The sequence below is a fragment of the Heptranchias perlo genome, chromosome 4 (genome assembly GCF_035084215.1).
Source record: "Heptranchias perlo isolate sHepPer1 chromosome 4, sHepPer1.hap1, whole genome shotgun sequence".
NCBI lineage: Eukaryota > Metazoa > Chordata > Chondrichthyes > Hexanchiformes > Hexanchidae > Heptranchias > Heptranchias perlo.
The window spans coordinates 70,344,370-70,362,887 of record NC_090328.1 but is presented as its reverse complement, the minus strand read 5'-3'; the positions used below and the strand labels follow the sequence as shown (position 1 = coordinate 70,362,887).

General features: G+C 41.9%; 1 protein-coding gene across 3 annotated transcripts in view; it reads left to right on the top strand.

The window, feature by feature from the left end:
- LOC137321010 (exopolyphosphatase PRUNE1-like) overlaps window positions 1–18,518 on the top strand; it is a 186,541-nt gene that overhangs the window by 113,022 nt on the left and 55,001 nt on the right. For all 3 annotated transcript variants that reach the window (XM_067983105.1, XM_067983106.1, XM_067983107.1), the window contains exon 6: window positions 5,884–5,978. In XM_067983105.1, coding sequence (XP_067839206.1) covers window positions 5,884–5,978 — 95 coding nt within the window. The remainder of the gene's footprint in view (window positions 1–5,883; window positions 5,979–18,518) is intronic.

Genomic DNA, 18,518 nt, shown 5'->3' with positions numbered 1-18,518 from the left:
CTTTCCCAATCCTCCAAAGGACCTGGCATAGGGTCAGTGGTGGTATATGAAATGGTAGAAGCGGGGATCACCTGAGGGTTCAAGCCAGAATATGGTCAGGACCCTTGCTGAGGAATTGCAATTCCTCATATTTAAAAGGGGCCACCAGGTGCAACTGAAAATTGTTTCGGGGTTTGGGTGGGGGAGGGGGGGCGGTGGGAACGTAGCACCCAAAAGGTGACACTTGAAATGTTACAAAGTAGATTGTATGTACCCTCTAAAACATATTAGTAAGAGCACACTTAGAGGGAGACTTTCTGGCTTCTTCAGTGGACAGGCATCCTTGATGTGCTTCTAGTGGTGCAGGTGACCACTGCTGTCGAAGTAACCGTGGTGAGATGCTGCAGAGCATCCTGTAGATCGAATATACTGCAGCCTCAATATGCCGGTGGTGGTGATGATGGTTGGGGGGAATGAATATTGAGCCCGGTGACAACGGCACCAATTAAGCCAACTGCTGTGTCCTGGATGATGGTGAGCTTCTTGAATGTTGTTACAGCTGCATCCATCTGGGTGATTGGTGACTAGCCCATCACATTGCCTGACTTGATCCTTGTAGATGGTGGCTAGGTTTTGAGGGGTCAGAAGGTGAGGCACTCATTTCGGAGTGTTGTTGTTAGGTCCATCCAGTTTTCCTTCAACTTTTGAACACTGAGTGACTTGCTGGGCTACTTCATGGGGCAATGAAAGTGTTGGCCAGGGGCTGCAGAAGGTAACCTGAGACGTCAGCTGCTGATACACACAGGCAGGAACGACTTTTGAACTAAAGTAACCTGAGTTCAGTCCTGGCCTTGGCTGGCTGGAACCAGTTTGAATTAACCAAGTTTTGTGAAAGACAAAGAAAATGTGATAAGACACAAGTCCTTATTTAGAAAAGGAGTAATGAGGTAATGCTACCTAAGTCCTTGGGACAGAGCCAATGAGGAGAAGACCCAGGCAAAAGCGAGCAGGCCTAAACCGAAGAGAGAGAGACAGCACAGCCTGAAGAGATAAGATTCGGAATAAGAATGAAGGATCTGGGGCATGGAGCCAGAGCGAAGACTCCGGAGACCAACCATCGCAGAAGTGGAAGACCCTACGTCAGGGACGTAGAGACGACTTCGAGAGAGAGAGAGAACGGAACGCCTGGCCAGCGTCAGCTCTCCTTTTTGGTTATTATCCTTTGTATTCTGTGACCACCCAGGGAGTGTCAGAGAAACCTAGTGGGTGTGCGTTTAGATCTTAGTTTGGGTATAAGACTGTATAACCTGGTGTAAACTGCATGCCTATATCTAACCAGATGTATAAGCTATATGTATATGATCTAACGGCGTGAATAAAGTGAATTGAGAGTTAAGAGAGAATTGACTCTTTTCTCCTCTGTGTACTAAGCCAGTAACCGTAACCGGTGACCGCCGATCAACAAAAGTCAATCATGTAGTACAGCATTGGGGTCTTATGTAGGGTAGATTGGGGAGGGAAGGCAGGCTTTCTTTCCTGAAGGACTTCAGTGAACTATTGGGATTTATATGACAATCCGGAAGCTATCACGGTTATTTACCTGATGTAACTCACAAGTAACCAGATTTATTGAATTCAATTTCACAACTTGCTAAGGTGGAATTTGAATTTAAATAAAGGGACCTCCCGCTGAGCCTGAGAACTTTGGCAGAGTTAGCAGGGATATGCTCCCCAGGGATTTTTGTGTCCAGTTTAGTGGAATTATAGTTAACAAGGTAATAAGAATGGCAATGAATCTTCAATCAATAAACTAACGAGTTGTTCACCAACCTAAATATATTCTTATTGGAACTAAAACTAAAGGAAGATGGGATCCAAGATTCTGAAGTCAGGGAAGAATTTGGCAGGATGGTTATGAAGAAGTTCTTTAAACTGAACTCTGACAACTGGCATGATCATACAATTGGAAACTGCAAATTAAGTGTAACTTAAGAAGTTTCTTCACACTTCGCTGTTAATTTAAGAAATGTACAACTCAATATCATGAAAGCTTAGTCAGTTGATTTATTTCTAGAGCAAACAGACAAGTTTCAGATATAACAGGAAGTAAAGGGAATAGAGACTGGAGGGAGAAGATAACAAGGTTATCAGGGTTCTGAATGGGGAACTAAGTGACCAGACAAACTGAGTGTATTTCTTGAATTCTCATTTTGTCTTAATTTTAAAACTGCCATTAAACAGTAAAATAAAGCAAGCACATTTAATGCCAACTGAAACACAATTTATGTGAATTGAATATTTCTGGAAAGTTTCTTATTTTAGTTTAAAATTGCACTTGTGTCATTGCATGTTCATCCTTATATTTTTACTACTTTTTCAGTATTGTTCACAACTTGCTCCATTTACTTGGCAGGGATCATTTGAGTCTCATTCTCTTCGTCACTTGAAATCAGTATATAGGTTTGTGGCCAGGATGTTGTTTCTGGATTGACTGCATTATCAAAGCTTTAAGCCTAAAAAATACTATTCAGAGTTTAACTGTGGGCTATGAAAGTTTTGGGGAGAATTTATTTCTGGTTGTTTACTCCTAATTTTGCCGTTCTCAGTCTGTGGGCTAAAACGTACCCTATACCTTCCACACAATGGGGAAAAGAACTGATTGAGAATTAGTTGTGACCTGCAAATATAAGGCAGTTAAGAACCTGAAATGGGAAGGCAACGCTTGATATTTACTCAGCAAAATTGGGTGTTGGAGAGTGAAGAAACCAGGTTTTACAAGGCAGAAGCTGCAAGCCTTTTCCAAGAGAGGAGATATATAATTTATGGGATTGGTTTTCCCCCCCCCCTTTCCCAGAAGTGCCTTGTGCACCAGGAGATTGCAGAAAGTAGGCAGCACCAATCAACCACCACTGACCCAGACATGGATGACTCACAAGCAGAGCCCTCCTTGTAACTCACAACCCAAGGAGATCCATGGCCACCAGAATCCCAATAGGCTGTTGCGATAGCCCTGCAGCCAGCCAGCATATTTCTTCCACAAGGGAATTATTTAGTGATAGTTTAAGTGTCACACATCTGAAACAAAGCACAAGCAGTAAGGGGCAGCACTTAACTCAAAGTACCAACATTCACATACTGTATAATTCACCACACTTGATGTAAAGATTGTACTATGGATTTATTTGTCATCAGTTACAATATACAGGCACCCAGCGTAAGATGGTAATAGATGATATTTGCAGAACTGAGCATAAAAATGAAGGACAGGTCATTTGGCCTCATTACTTGGCAGATGTGATTTGATGCTTTAAGAAATTGTATAGCTGTGCCATACCTGGGATAAGTGCCTAGTGCACCAGTCTTTGTGGCAATGTTAATACTGCTGTTAATTCCTCATTGACATTTTCATCCTCTTACTCTTACCCTCCCAGCCATTAACCAGCATGCTGAGATTTCATTTCAGGACAAAATGTTGAGCATGCAGTAGATGACCTTTATTCTGGAACCTTGGGAGGCTGTAAGGCTGCCCCTGATCAGCCCAGACATGTGAAGTGCTGCTTCAAGATACCAATGGTATCCTTGATTGTTCTGGTTGTAGCATGAGCTTGGCTGCTTCTGTCTGTGGTTGCCACTTAAATGTCATAAACGTTAATAAATAATTCCTTTTCAAAAGTATGCAGCGCAGCAGACTTGATGCCTCCTGCAGTGTCAGCATGTTGAGACAGCCAACTTAACAATTCTACATTTGATCTTTCAGGGCAGGCTGTTGTAGTTTGTTCAGTCACTTATCCTGACCAAAACCATCTCAGTACAGTGATGGCATTCTGTAAAACAATGGGCTTACAGAACTGGGTCCATTGATGCTGGGAAATTGGATAAAAAGACTTTTTTCATGTGGAAACTGAGGATATTTCATTGAGGAATGATTTCAGTGCACTTTGGTTAAGTTTTTCATCCACACCATAATCCTACATAACTCTCTTGTGTTAAGTCAGATTCATTTTAACCTCATTTCATGATAGAAAAATTACTAATTTGAAATGCACCAGCTGCGCATGTTCAAATGCCACAGTTTTTCATGAAGACAGTCTACGTGTTCTGGCCTTTTTTTATATATAAATAGCTATATCAGGTATAAGACATAAATGAAAAGCAAAAAAGCTGCAGATGCTGGAAATCTGAAACAGAAACGGAAAATGCTGGAAACACTCAGCAGGTCAGTCAGCATCTGTGGATAGAACGGATGAGTTGATGTTTGAGGTGTAAACTCTTTGCCAGGTGAAACCTGAAATGTTAGCCCAGAATTTCCTGGAGACTTGCACCATTGGAAAGGCGCATCAATGGCATTGAGTTCATTTAACACCATAAAAGTTCCAGGAAATTATAGCATAAGTGAGTTACGCCACTATTCATGTAATTTCCTGGGACTGTTGCGCTGCTCCGCCAATACCCTTGCAAAATTGATAGTCATAACTACTCCCCAGTCAAGTTGATGGTGATCGTAAATTTACTCCCGTTTTCCTGCTGCAGCCGCATGGAATGAAAAATCATGGCACCGGTAAATATATTGAAATTCATGAGTTCAAAATAATTGACTAAAATAAAATAAAATCTCTGCTCTTGATTTCTTTAATTCTTAGCTAAAACCCATCAAAACACTTCTTCATCATTGTGTATTAGATTTAGTGTATATTGTGTGCATGGTGTAGGGCACTAAAGTGCTGCACATGCCATTGATGAAAGCAAGAGTGGGGATGCAATTTGTTTAGGCCTGATTTCGAGCCCGAAATGGTCGGTGCGCATGCCAGAAGTAAGAATAGTTGTGACAAGCTGGAGGCACCTGTTGGGCCTCCTGAGGCAACTCACAGTTTTCTCTGGACCAATTTGGGTAGGTCGTGATGTTGGCTGCGCCCCTGGGAGGCTGGGCGGGGCGAGGTGGACGGGGGTGGGGTGACGGGGGGAATGAGCAGTAATACTGTGGAGCCAGAAGGAGCATGCCTTTAAGGAACGTTGGTTAGATGGCAGAAGGAACTGGAAAAACTGAGCAGATCTTACCTGGTGCATGTTCTGCTCAGTTTCTGACCAATTTCAGAGACATGTCCTTAAACAGATGTTAGGCCCCTCATTAGCATATGCAAGGGGCCACCAGAATATTGCCCAAGCCAGTATGGCTTTGGATGGGGATACATGGCCCCGCGACATTGGGCCTTTCTGCCCAATTAGTCCTCCTCCCCTGCACTTTTCCCATAGCCCTGCAAATGTTTCCTTTTCAAGTATATATCCTATTCCCTATTGACAGTTACTAATGAATCTGCTCCAACCACTCTTTCAGGCAGTGCATTCCAGATCATAACAACTTGCTGCGTTTTTAAAAGAAAAATTCTAATCATTTTTCTGGTTCTTTTGCAAGTTATCTTAAATTTAAGCAATGAATGTGTATATTCCTAAGAAGAGAAAATATGGAGTATATCTATGTTGTGTGTTTTCACTGAGCAACATGAGTTTGCATGCAAACCTAAATTGGCATACAAATAACCTGATCTGTTGAAAGCAATAATGTTAATATATTGCTTTGAGGGATGCTAGAGTGACAAGTAGTTAGACATAATGGCACAAAGGCTTAACACCTTGGTGAATTAAGAATCATAGCTGATCGTCAAGGCACAATATTTCTGTTATGCCATTGACGTTATTTACTGTTATAATTGAATTTCAAGCAACGTGGAGAACTTTAGCCACTCTAAATTTATCAAGTGATAGCTATAGTTGTTTTGAGTTAAAGTTTGGAAACATTTTTAAATTCTTGCTATAGTGAAGCTGTGTAACCCAAAGCAATAACAAATAATTGCTGCTATGCTATGTGAAGGAAATATTTTTAATATTTTATTTCCGCTTCTATTGTAGGTTTAAATACTGAACAGATTTTACTGAAAGATCTTCAGGAGCTGTCAGAAGGAGATACAAAACTAGCAATTAGTACTGTGTATATGACCCTGGAGGTGAGTGAATTGCTGGCAAAATTAGATACAATTCAAAAATAGCAGTGCATAGGGTGGTCCATTCCATCACATCAATATTTACTTTTGATACAGCAAACAACACCAACAGCACAGTTTGAGTGATGTTACCACCACTTTACGGATATAAATGCTTAATTGTGGACTGATTTGCATAATGCATATTAATAACGTTTTTAATGAAGAATGATTTATCATGATGTTTTAGAACATCATAAATGAAATATTACATTCCTCATTCCGAGAGTTGTGTGTCATCCTGTGATGGCTCAATAGGGATTCCTTAATATAGAATTGAACAGGATGTTTTTCAGTTCTTTGGATGTATGCACTACTTATCTGTCAGAAACTGAATGCATGTACAAAATTGGATATCAACGATGGGGGTGCTTTTTTTTTCTTTTTTTTCCCAATGTTATAAAGTCGACAGAGATTTTTGAAGTCTTCAATGCACTTCATCAAATATCTCTGGTTGATTATGTATTTTCCAGAGGTAAAAAATTGCTCTTGATTGATGTATTGTTGTGTCTTTGATCCTATAGTTCATTTATTGTAACAAAGGGTTTTATTTTTAAGTTACATAGCTTTGACTAGTTAACTCATACATATTTTAGCTGAAGTTTGTTCATCACTTTTTCTGCTACACCTCCTTTTGCTAATTAAGGGTGACAGGCAGGTAATAAAGTACAATATCCAAAAAAAAAGGGAAAAGTGTCAATTTTTCATTGTAAATATTGAATCATTAACAATTGTGGAAATGTGTGATTTCTGAGAATGCCATTTAGTTAGTGGTAACAAACATACCAGCCAAACATGATATACCTGTAAATTAATGATCCTTTCAATACTTCTCCAGCAATTTACAGGTATAAGTGTCGAAATGTTCATTAATGCAGCTTTGGATAGCTCAATGACAATTGAGAAAAGTCTACTTTAGTAACAAGGCTCTAGGCTCATTTGTAACTATTATAATAGCGTTACATTCAAATTTTGGGTGGGAGAAGGACAGCACACAAATCAACTGAGAAAGAAGCCATATAAAATGTCAAGGACAAAAAAAATGTAGGTCCATCTAGTCCTTCTTCCTGCTTTCCTAGCAGTTGTAACTAATGATGTGTTTGTCTTCAAGATACCTGTCCAGTTTGACCTTGAAGGGATCTAAACTATTGTCCCTATAACCTCCCATGTCAAGCTATTCCAAAAACCAAACTCTATGAAGTAACATTTGCTTATATCCTTCCTTAATCTATCTCTTTTTCTCATATACTCATGCCCCCTTGTTCTGTTGTCTTGTACCAAATCAAATAAACCTGACTGATCCTCTACATCTCTGGAGATTTATTAATTTGAAAACCTCAATCTTAGTCGTCTTCTCTCCGACAACTAGCCATCCCAGTTCTGTGAGCCTATTCTCATTTGTTTTATTCTGTAGACCCCTAATCATTCTAATAGCTCTTCTGTACAGGCACCTTTTCCAGCTCGCTCTTGTTGTATGGGTTCCAGATTGTATGCAATACTTCAGGCAGGGTCTTACTAGTGTTTTATACAAATGGTACAATAGCTTCCTTTGATCTACACTGTATTACTCGTTTTATACACTATAGCATTAGATTTGTTTTTGATAGCAGTCAGACATTGGCTTGATATCTTGAGAGATTTATCTATGATTGCTAGATTCCTTTCTGATTCTTCTTGTCAGTATTTCTCTATTAGTCTTATAATCTCTCTGCTTATTTCATATACCTAATTGCATTACTTTCTACTTAGAATCATAGAAATTTACAACACAGAAGGAGGCCATTCAGCCCGTCATGTCTGTGTTGGCCAAAAAAGAGCTATCCAGCTTAATCCCACTTTACAGCTCTTGGTCCGTAGGCTAGGGTACCTCAAGTGCACATCCAAGTACCCTTTAAATGCAATGAGAGTTTCTGCCTCTGCCACCCTTTCAAGCAGTGAGTTCCAGACCCCCACAATCCTCTGGTCAAAAAATGTCTCCATAACTCCCCTCTAATCCTTCTGCAAATCACTTTAAATCTATGCCCCTTGGTTATTGATCTCTCTGCTAAGGGAAATAGGTCCTTCCTATCCACTGTATCTAGGCCCCTCATGATTTTATACACCTCAATTAAATCTCGCCTCAGCCTCCTCCATTCCAAAGAAAACAACCCCAGCCTATCCAATCTTTCCTCATAGCTAAAATTCTTCAGTCCTGGCAACACCCTTGTAACTCTATATTACATTACTTATCTATATTAAACTACATCTGCCAATTGTCTGCTGACATATCCCACTCATTTTAAGTCCTCCTGTAGCTGGTAACCCTATCTTCCACCATGTTAACCACCCCTGCTATTTTGGTGTCATCTGCAAAATTTAAGATAGAGGAGCAAATATGCAGGCAAATTTCTGAGAAGTGCAAAAACAATAGGGCAGTAATAGTAGGGGATTTCAACTACCCTAATATTAACTGAGATACAAACAGTGTGAATGGTGTAGAGGACGCAGAATTCTTAAATTGCATACGGGAGAATTCTTTTAGTCAGTATATAGCAAGCCCAACGAGAGGGGGGACAGTTCTGGATTTAGTTCTAGGAAATAAAGAGGGGCAGGTGGAAGAAGTAGCAGTGGGAGAGCATTTTGGTGGTAGTGATCATAATGCAGTTAGTTTTAGCATAGTTATGGAAAAGGACAAAGACAGAGCAGGAGTTAAAGTTTTCAATTGGGGAAAGGCCAATTTTATTAAACTTAGAAGTGATTTAGCAGAAATAAACTGGAAACAGCTACTTGAAGGTAAATCACTGTCAGCAAGGGGTGATTCAAGGGGTTCAGGGTAAATATGTTCCCATGAAGAAAAAGGGAGGGACTGCCAAATCTGGAGTCACCTGGATGTCAAGAAGCATTCAGGGTAAGACAAGGCAGAAAAAGAAAGCCTATGATACACACTGGGAACTCAATACTACGGAAAGCTTAGAGGAGTATACAAAGTGCAGGGGTGAAGTTAAAAAGGAAATTAGGAAAGCAAGGAGAGGGCATGAAAAAATATTAGCAGGTAAAATCAAAGAAAACCCAAAGATGTTTTATAAATACATTAAGAGCAAGAGGATAACTAAGGAAAGAGTAGGGCTTTTTAGAGACCAAAAAGGTAAACTATGTGTGGAAGCAGAAAATGTGGATATGGTTCTTAATGAATACTTTGCATCTGTCTTCACAAAAGAGAGGGATGATGCAGGGATTGAAGTTAAGGAGGAGGAGGAGTAGTGTGAAATATTGGATGGGATAAACATAGCAAGAGAGGAAGTATTCAGGGGATTAGCATCTTTGAAAGTGGATAAATCGCCAGGGCCGGATGAAATGTATCCCAGGCTGTTAAAAGAAGCCAGGGAGGAAATAGTGGAGGCTTTAACAATCATTTTCCAAACTTCACTGGATACAGGCATAGTGTCGGAGGATCGGAGGACTGCTAACGTTATACTGTTGTTTAAAAAGGGAGTGAAGGATAGACCGAGTAATTACAGGCCAGTCAGCTTAACGTCGGTGGTGAGCAAATTATTGGAATCAACTCTGAGGGACAGAATAAACTGTCGCTTAGAAAGGCACGGACTAATCAAGGACAGTCAGCATGGACTAGTTAAGCCACAGCTTGAGTACTGCGCACAGTTCTGGTCACCACATTACAGGAAGGATGTAATTGCAGTAGAGAGGGTGCAGAGGAGATTTACGAGGATCTTGCCAGGATTGGAGAATTTTATCTATGATGACAGATTGGATAGACTGGGGTTGTTTTCCTTGGAACAGAGGATTGAGGGATACAAAATTATGAGAGGCTTAAATTGAGTTAATAGGAAGGACCTATTTCCCTTAGCGGAGGGGTCATTAACCAGGGGGCATAGATTTAAAGTGATTGGTAGAAGGATTAGAGCGGAAATTAGGAATTTTTTTTTCACCCAGAGGGTGGTGGGGATCTGGAACTCATTCCATGAAAGGGTGGTAGAGGCAGAAACCCTCAATTCATTTAAAAAAAATACCTGGATGTGCACCTGAAGAGCCGTGACCTGCAGGGCTACGGACCAATTGCGGGAAAGTGGGTGGCTCCTTTCTCAGCCGGCGCGGACACAGTGGGCCGAATGGTCTCCTTCTGTGCCATAAATTTTCTATGATTCTATGGTGAAGCTTCCAGATCATTTATGAAAATCTTGAAGAGTAATCGTTCCAACACCAAGCCCTGCAGGACTCTACTAGTCACTCCCCTCTACCCAGAAGACTTACCATTTACGCGCATTCTCAAAAGCAAAATACTGCGGATGCTGGAAATCTGAAATAAAAACAGAAAATGCTAGAAAAGCTCAACAGGTGAGGCAGCATCTGTGGAGAAAGAAACAGAGTTAATGTTTCAGGTCAAAGGCCTTTCATCAGAAAGGTCTTCGAGCTGAAACATCTTCCAGTTCTGACGAAAGTTCTTTGACCTGAAACATTAACTCTGTGCATGCACTCTCTGTTTTCTATTGCTCAGTTACAATTCAGTCTACCTCAGCGTGCTGCCCCTAGTGTCATCTGTTCATTTTTTCCCACTGGTTCTCCATAAAAAACATTATCAAAAACGTCACTAAAATTCAAGTAATACAGCCTACATTGTCACCCTTATTTACACCCTTAGTCACTTAGTCAAAAAATATTTCTGTGGCATGACCAGTGTGGCAATTTATCACTAAAGCGTGAATATGTGGTTAATGGGTTGGAGGACCTTGAATAAGGAAGGTAAGAATATTCTAGAGGATTAGAATTGAAAAGCAGGGAAGTTATGTTAAATTTATTTTGAACCTTGCTTAAACCATACCAGGGAGTACTATGTACAGTTCTTCTCTCCATATTACAAAAAGGATATACTGTAGAGCCACTGGAGAAGGTACAAAAAAGGATGATATCAGAACTGAGAGGTTATAACTGTCAGGAAAGACTGAACAGACTGGGGCTTTTTTCTCTAGAAAAGAGAAGGCTGAGGGGTGACCTAATAGAGAGGTCTTTAAAATAATGAAGAGGTTTGATAGGGTTGACGTAGAGAAGATTTGTGGGGTGTCTAAAACTAGGGGCCATAAATATAAGATTGTCACTAATAAATCCAATAGAGAATTCAGGAGAAACTTCTTTACCCAGAGAGTGGTTAGCATGTGGAATTTGCTACCACATGGAGTAGCATAGATGCCTTTCAGGGGAAGCTAGATAAGTACATATAGGAGAAAGAAATAGAAGGATTTGCTGATGGAGTTAGATCAAGTAGGGTGGGAGGAGACGCGTGTGGAGCATAAACACTGGCACGGACCAATGGGGCTTAAGATGATTGGCAAAAGAACCAAAGGCGACATGAGGAAAAACTTTTTTATGCAGCGAGTAGTTATAAACTGGAATGCACTGCCTGAGGGGGTGGTGGATGCAGTTTCAATTGTGGCTTTCAAAAAGGAATTGGATAAATACTTGAAGGGGAAAAAATTTCCAGGGCTATGGGGGAATGAGACTAAATGGATTGTTCTTACGAAGAGCCAGCAAGGGCTTGATGGTCGGAATGGCCTCCTTCTGTGCTGCAGCCATTCTGTGGTTCTATAAAATAGCAGTATAGTGTGTACATGGACATGCAGGAAAACAGTATGCACAGAAATGCTGTACTGTCACAGAGAAATGATAGCAAGGATTTAGTGAGCAAATGAAACAGGATTAGGCAAGTTATATTACACATACCATGATGGGAAAAGGAATGTACTCCAGGAACATAATTCTGTTTCTAATCCCACAGCTCTTGTGGTTGAAGGCAAAACTGCCACATTACTAGAGGGGAGCAGAGTGGAACAGGTTTTTAACCCAATGACGAACAATTTGCTACTTAATAAAGAAAGAATAGTTGATTTGTTCAGGAGTGATTCTGGAAGGAGGTGGTATTGGAGGAATGTGCAGAACTAGTGATATATCATATTGGTTGTACATTCTATTAATTTGCATGTTTTGTTATATTAGAGCATCCATATACACTGACCATAATAGTGCATGTTATTTACAATACAGTACCCAAATGGCTAAGTATGCTTAGGTACTCATAAGCCTCGATTTTAACTGCGGGAGTTCACACCGCAGGAGGCCGCAGCCAGGGACCTGAGAGAATGGTCCCCGGCGCTAAAGTAAGTAGCAGTGGGTGGAGGTTCAGAGGGGATCATGGTCAGTGGACAGGGAGGGAAGCCAGGGGCTGGGGAGACCAAGGTTTCCTTGTAGGGTCTGTAGGAGCACTTAAAATGTTTTTAAATTGAAACTTACCCGCGTCTCTTCTATACAGGCTGCTGCTTGCCACCAAGTTTCAGCGGCAGATTCAGCACTGTGCACAACTTGCGCAACCCACGATTAAAATCAAGTTGGGGTCTGAATGGCATCATCGGACCCCGACTTTTACATTTTAATGAAGCCTCCCCCTTCCTGTTGTGGCATCATTCCTGACACCAAAATCAGCACTGTTGAAATGCGGCGGATTTGAATGTGTCCGACTTCCATTTTAACAACCCACCCACCCTGTTGCTGCCGAGTGGGCAGGGATAAAATTAGCCCTTCAGTGTATCATCTGCTTTCCTCAATTAGCAAGGGGAATCCAGTAACCTCAAAACCACATCACTCATCTTAGCATTAACTGTCACCACCCCCACTTAAAGTAGGCACCAATACAAATGCACACGATACAGGACAAGATCGTAAAGATTCTTGTGAGGGAGTACATAATGAACACTATGCATTGGTGATGAAGAGATAGCAATGGTGGTTGATGAGGAGCCACTTGGTGTAGGGCAGAGGTCTGACATCTTAAATGCCCCACCTGACTGGCATGGGTATTTTAGTATGTCTGCTTTTGAATAGAGGCTGGTGTAATACCAGGGAAATATTGTTAGGCTATTTGCCTCCATGCACAAACCATTGGAAGGTGGTATAATTAGATTGGACCAATTGTTGTATGTACTGAAGTCTGCAATTGAACATGTGATGATCACACAGACCCAGTGCACAGTAGCAGCATGTGTCATGAATAATCTTGTTGCTGGAAAGGGAGCTTTTGGATCCAGATGAAAAAATTTTGTTGTGGCCAGCTTCAACTTGCTTGGTGATCAATTACAGGCAAATGGAAGGGAGGGATTCTTAAGATCTCATAGATGCTCATTGTTTGCTTAGATAGGCATGGTGAGGAAGAGCCCTTCAGCAGTGGCATGCATGGAGTAGCATAGAAGCAGTAGGTTGGTAGTCATGTCAACGGCAGCTCTGTGCAATCAAGTAGCCCTGAAAGCTAAGAGCCCACAGTGACTCCTACAAAAGAGATCCTGGCATTAATGCGTATCTGTCACCGTTAATTGCAGATAAATGCATCAGGCCTTCTGTTAGCCTCAAGGTTCCCAGTTGGCCATGTAAAAGGAAGAAAGACTTGCATTTATATAGCACATTTCACGACCACAAGATGTTCCAAAACGCTTTACAGACAATGAAATACTTTTGAAATTAGTCACTGTTATACTGTAGGAAACGTGGCAGCTAATTTGCACACAGCAAGATCCCACAAATGGCAATGTGATAATGATCAGATTAATCTGTTTTATGTGATATCGGTTGAGGGATAAATATTGGCCCAGGACACCGGGGAGAATTCCCCTGCTCTTCAAAATAGTGCCGTGGGATCTTTTCCGTCCACCTGAGAGGGCAGACGGGGCCTCGGTTTAGTGTCTCATCCGAGTTACTTCATTAACTAAGGGAACTTAACAGTAGTATGCATCGAGAAGCAATGTTTAGAAGTTCACACCACGAAACACATTAAACACAAACACCGCAAGTACTGAAAAACGTAATATTTACTTCTAATATATCTTGCCATCAGCCATCCTTTCATTGTGCAGAAAATGAAGTGTCAGATCTTCTATAGACAGTGTGGCTGATTGTGGAGCTGTCCCTGTGTGATAGTCTAGTGTTGACCCTCACTGTCACTAGTAGTAAAGTGTGCATGGTTAATTGTCCCTTCAGGTCTTTGTGACCTAGGTGACACACTTCAGTCTTGGTGTCCCTGGCAGGCTTGAGCTTTTTCATGCAGTCCTCTGCCACGTCCAGGCAGTTGACTCTTTTGTGGTAGTCCTGCTGCCCAGAACAATACCTGCTGCACATTGTGCACTTCTTGTGCCCTCTATGCTCCTGGGCTATCCTCTCCTCCTGCTCCACTTTGATATACCCACCAGTGGCTGCAACACTTATGCTCATGGGCAGAAAACTCGTTTGCACTATTTAATTCTTATCCTGTTAGTAATATTATGAAATCGTCTCCTTCCTTAAATTTAAAACTTCAGGTCTGACCTGGAGCAAAATACCCATTTTCCAATTTGAATTTGCAGCTGTGGAATGAGCTTAGCAAGGCCTTAACAAACAAAAAAACAATTGATTTTTTCCTTCCCTTTCACTGGCCTTTTTTAATTCCTTTTTTAAATGAGGATAGGGATACTCAGAGCAATACTGAACACAGATGAATAATCTGTTGGCACGTTCTACCATATTACTCCACTTTTACTCACCGCTACTTATTGGGCCCGATATTAGGAGGGCGGCGGGTTGGCAGCAGGGGGTCGACTGGGTGCGTGGAAAGCTGCGCAGCGGGTGGACTGCGCAAGTGCAGCATGGGCTGTCAGCTGGAGGAGCCCGATTTAAAGGGGCAGTCCTCCACTGACTGATGCAGAAAATAGGCAACATTACAGCTAGGAGCAGCCCAAGGGGAAGGCTGCTCCCAGGTTTAATGATGCCTCACTCCAGGTCTTATTGGATGGGGTGAAGAGGAGGGGGAGGACAGAGATCTTCTCCGCAGCGGGCGGGAGGAAGTGGCCTGCCCCTGCCACCAAGAAAGCCTCGCTCGAGGTGGAAGAGGCGGTCACCTGCACCACCAACATATTGCGTACCTGCATACAGTGCAGGATGCGCTTCAATGACCTAAGTAGGTCAGCCGAAGTGAGTACACTTACCCATTCCCCTACACTCCGTCTGCCACATCACCGCCCCCACCTCACCCCACATCTCCTTCTGCACTGCCAATACTACTCGATCACATCACTCCTCACACCCACTCAAAGCTCATCCTCATCTTACCTGCACTTACTCACCTCGCCAGTACCCATCCCGCCACTACCACTCAACCCAATCCTCATACAATCTCATGGCTCTATCTCATACTCACCCTCTCATGCATCTCTTTCACAGTCAGCCTCACTCAACCTGCCACTACCTGTGCTGCAGCCACAGGGCATGCATCACATATGTGCAGTAGGAAGCGTAAGGCAAACGTGTCGTGAGCATGAAGGGAATGCACAAGGGTGTTTGAGGGTTTGTCATGGTTTTTACTTATAATTAATTTCTGATCAACTCACATTACATATTATATTGTCACCACTACATTCACGTCTTTGCGAATCTTGTCTGGTTTGTGCAATAATACCCTTTTCTGAGGATCACTATGAAGACCCACACCTGATGCCACCCATTGTGTCACTGCAGAGTGGGTGTAGGTGTATTTGCAGGGCTCTTTTGTGCAGACGACTGAGAGATGTTGACGATGTCCTCGGTGGCACCCTGGAAGGATGCGAAGGAGAAGTTGTTGAGGGCAATGGTGACTTTGACAGCGACAGGTAAGAAGATGGTGCTCGGGCCAGCCGGGAGCAGCTCGGCATGAAGGAGGCTGCAGATTTCCACGATTACATGTCGAGTGGCTCTGAGCCTCCGTGTGCACTGTTGCTCAGAGAGGTCCAGGAAGCTGAGCCTCGGGCTGTAGACTCTGTGGCGAGGGTAGTGCCTTCTGCGACGCATCTCTCTCTGCGGTTGCCCTCTATCCTGCTGTGCAGGTGGATGTGTCACAGCACTGTGTTGTGGAGCTCCACATGTCAGAGGTGGACGGCGTGGTCGGCGAGACTGGTGATGTTGTTCGTCCTCTGAGGATGTCATGACTGCAGCTAAGGTGGCCCCCATCTGGAAGATGTACATTTGAGGGGGTCCGCAAGGTAGGTAAATGTGTCTGGACACCGGGTTAAGTGAGTAAGTTGGTGAATTTTATTGTTAGGAGGAGGGTGGTGGAGGCCAAACTTTGTCCAAAGTGACAGAGTGGCCTCCTGCAATGAGTGAGGGTCCCCCACCCCCCACCTTGCAGCTGCCACAGGCTGATGGCTGCAACATGTCCATTTCAACTGGGAGTGTTACCCCCAGTACGGGAAACAGTCCCAGTTGACTTGAAAATCCCACCCCTCCTAAAATATTAGGTCAATCAGGTCTGTAAAGGACCTGAAGTACCTGGTTAATTACTTAAAGCCGGCGGGAGTCCCACACGCGGGGGCTGCGCGCGCATGTCAGCGCGTCACTGGGGAACCCGGAAGTGGGCGGGTTGGAGCCGGGCTCCAGACCTGCCCTGGGAATCCCCGATTTTCGCAGCCCCCCCCACCCCCCCCCCCCCCCCCGCCACGAACGCACCCACTCGGGGGTGCGAAAATCGAGCCCATTGTGTCTGTTCATATTTGCTATTTCTGAAGTAAAATATGTCTTTGCTTTGAGAAGTAGTGGTTGTATAAAGCCTATTATTTCCAGCACATATACTTATTCCCTTATCCTGTTGGTAATAATGTAATTCTTTTATTGTTTAAAGGCTTTATTGCATGCCTGAACAACCATAAAGGACAAATTGTACAAGGTATTTAGTGACCAGTGCAGTGGAGATAATTTTCTATTTCTGATTTATTTTTCCAACAATTCTGTTTAATAACTTGTCTGTTTTCAGTATAAATGGCTCCTTGCCTTCTAACATTAAGTAGTGAAATTATATGTATATTTAAGGTCTGATTCTATCTTACTATTGTACTAATAAACCAATATGCCATGTAGATTTACTTATCAGTTTTTCAAGTGAAATATCACTGCTGTCGTTATGCCAATGAACTTTGAACATACCATTCTCTTGGGATACCAAGAGAGTGGACTGAGCACAGTAAATCGTGTTTGATACTGCCAACAAGCTCCCACTGCTGGACAGTCTGCAGAATTTGTTGCTGATTGCCTTCTGTCAGATTTTGAACAAATTTCCACTAGATTCTGAAAGACTGGATATTTAATAAAGTAAATATTAAATATAACTGTGATGCAATTGCAGATGATTTTATTATTGTTGTTTACCTCAGATATGAGCTGCTGATGTATAGCTCCAAACTGTAACGATCTGCTTCCCTCACTATCAGCAGCAATTTTTATAATGGTAATACTAATTTTGTTGGTCAGTCTAAAGTGAAAGGCTGAACTATTGCAAATCAACTCCTTAATTCTTGGAGCACTGTAGTTTGCATTTTTATGGGGCGATACCTGCAAAACAGCTCATGAACAGAAAGGTGGGCAAAAACCACCTAACCCATCCATACTTATCCCATCCATTAAATGTAACAATACTGTGTGTCACCTTCCCCAACTGCTAGCAATACTGAGTCCTGGAGGAGGGGCAAGAACAAATGAAATGGGGAAAAAATTGTGGCCAATATTGAGGGCTATCTTTTTTGTTTTACTGGTTATATTTACAGTGAGCCTTTTGATGGTCTTTCATCCAAAACAATGAATTGAATCTTAGGCTGCATTTACACTATAACTTGTTCCAATACTAAAGTGGATTCATTTTGTACCAATACTAGGTATAGTGTAAGTGCAGCTTAAATCTGGAGATTCTCTGAAGAAAGCAGCCTCAGTTTGTTTGACTCCAGAGTCAGGTTGGGCCTTGACTCCAGCTTTACACTAAACTTTTGGTTTTTTGATTTGTACTGGAACCAAACTTTGGTCCTAATCTTAAAACTCTTATGAAAAGAAGTATACATATTAAACGTTAAATGCATATTTTGCACAGATACAAAAACAGTAAAAGCCGAGATTACACATTCAAGTCCTGCAGCTGTGTTTGAACCCACAACTTTCTGACTCAGACGGGAATATGACCACGGAGCCAAGGTGTACAAAAGTTGACCTAGGGTGGCTTGCCCTCCAATTTCGCAACTCTATGGAAAATGCCTAGTCCTTCCCCCGATGGCACAAAACAATATTAAAACTGGTTGTCCCTTTCTCTCTCTAATGTAAAACAATATCTAGTTAGGAACAAATGCATCAATTAAGTTTTGGAAGATTCTTTAAATTAAATTTTCTGCTGATAAATATTTGTATTTGCAATAAGTCGAATCTTCAGGAAAGTACAGAGAAATGTAAAGCTGAAAATATCAATCTAATGCCTCTTTCATATTACATTTAGATTACTGACATCCTATGGCAATTTACTTGTTTTACCCCAGGATACTAGTTAAACAGTTTAAAATTGTGCAAGCAGTATTATCAAGGATATTCATAACTCAGTCAAAAACAAATCCAGAAATAAAACTTCACTAAAGCTGTGTAGCCTTTATCTTCTGTTGGTTCTTTTGCAATGTGAACACATTGACATCAGTGATATTTACCAGGTTATTATAG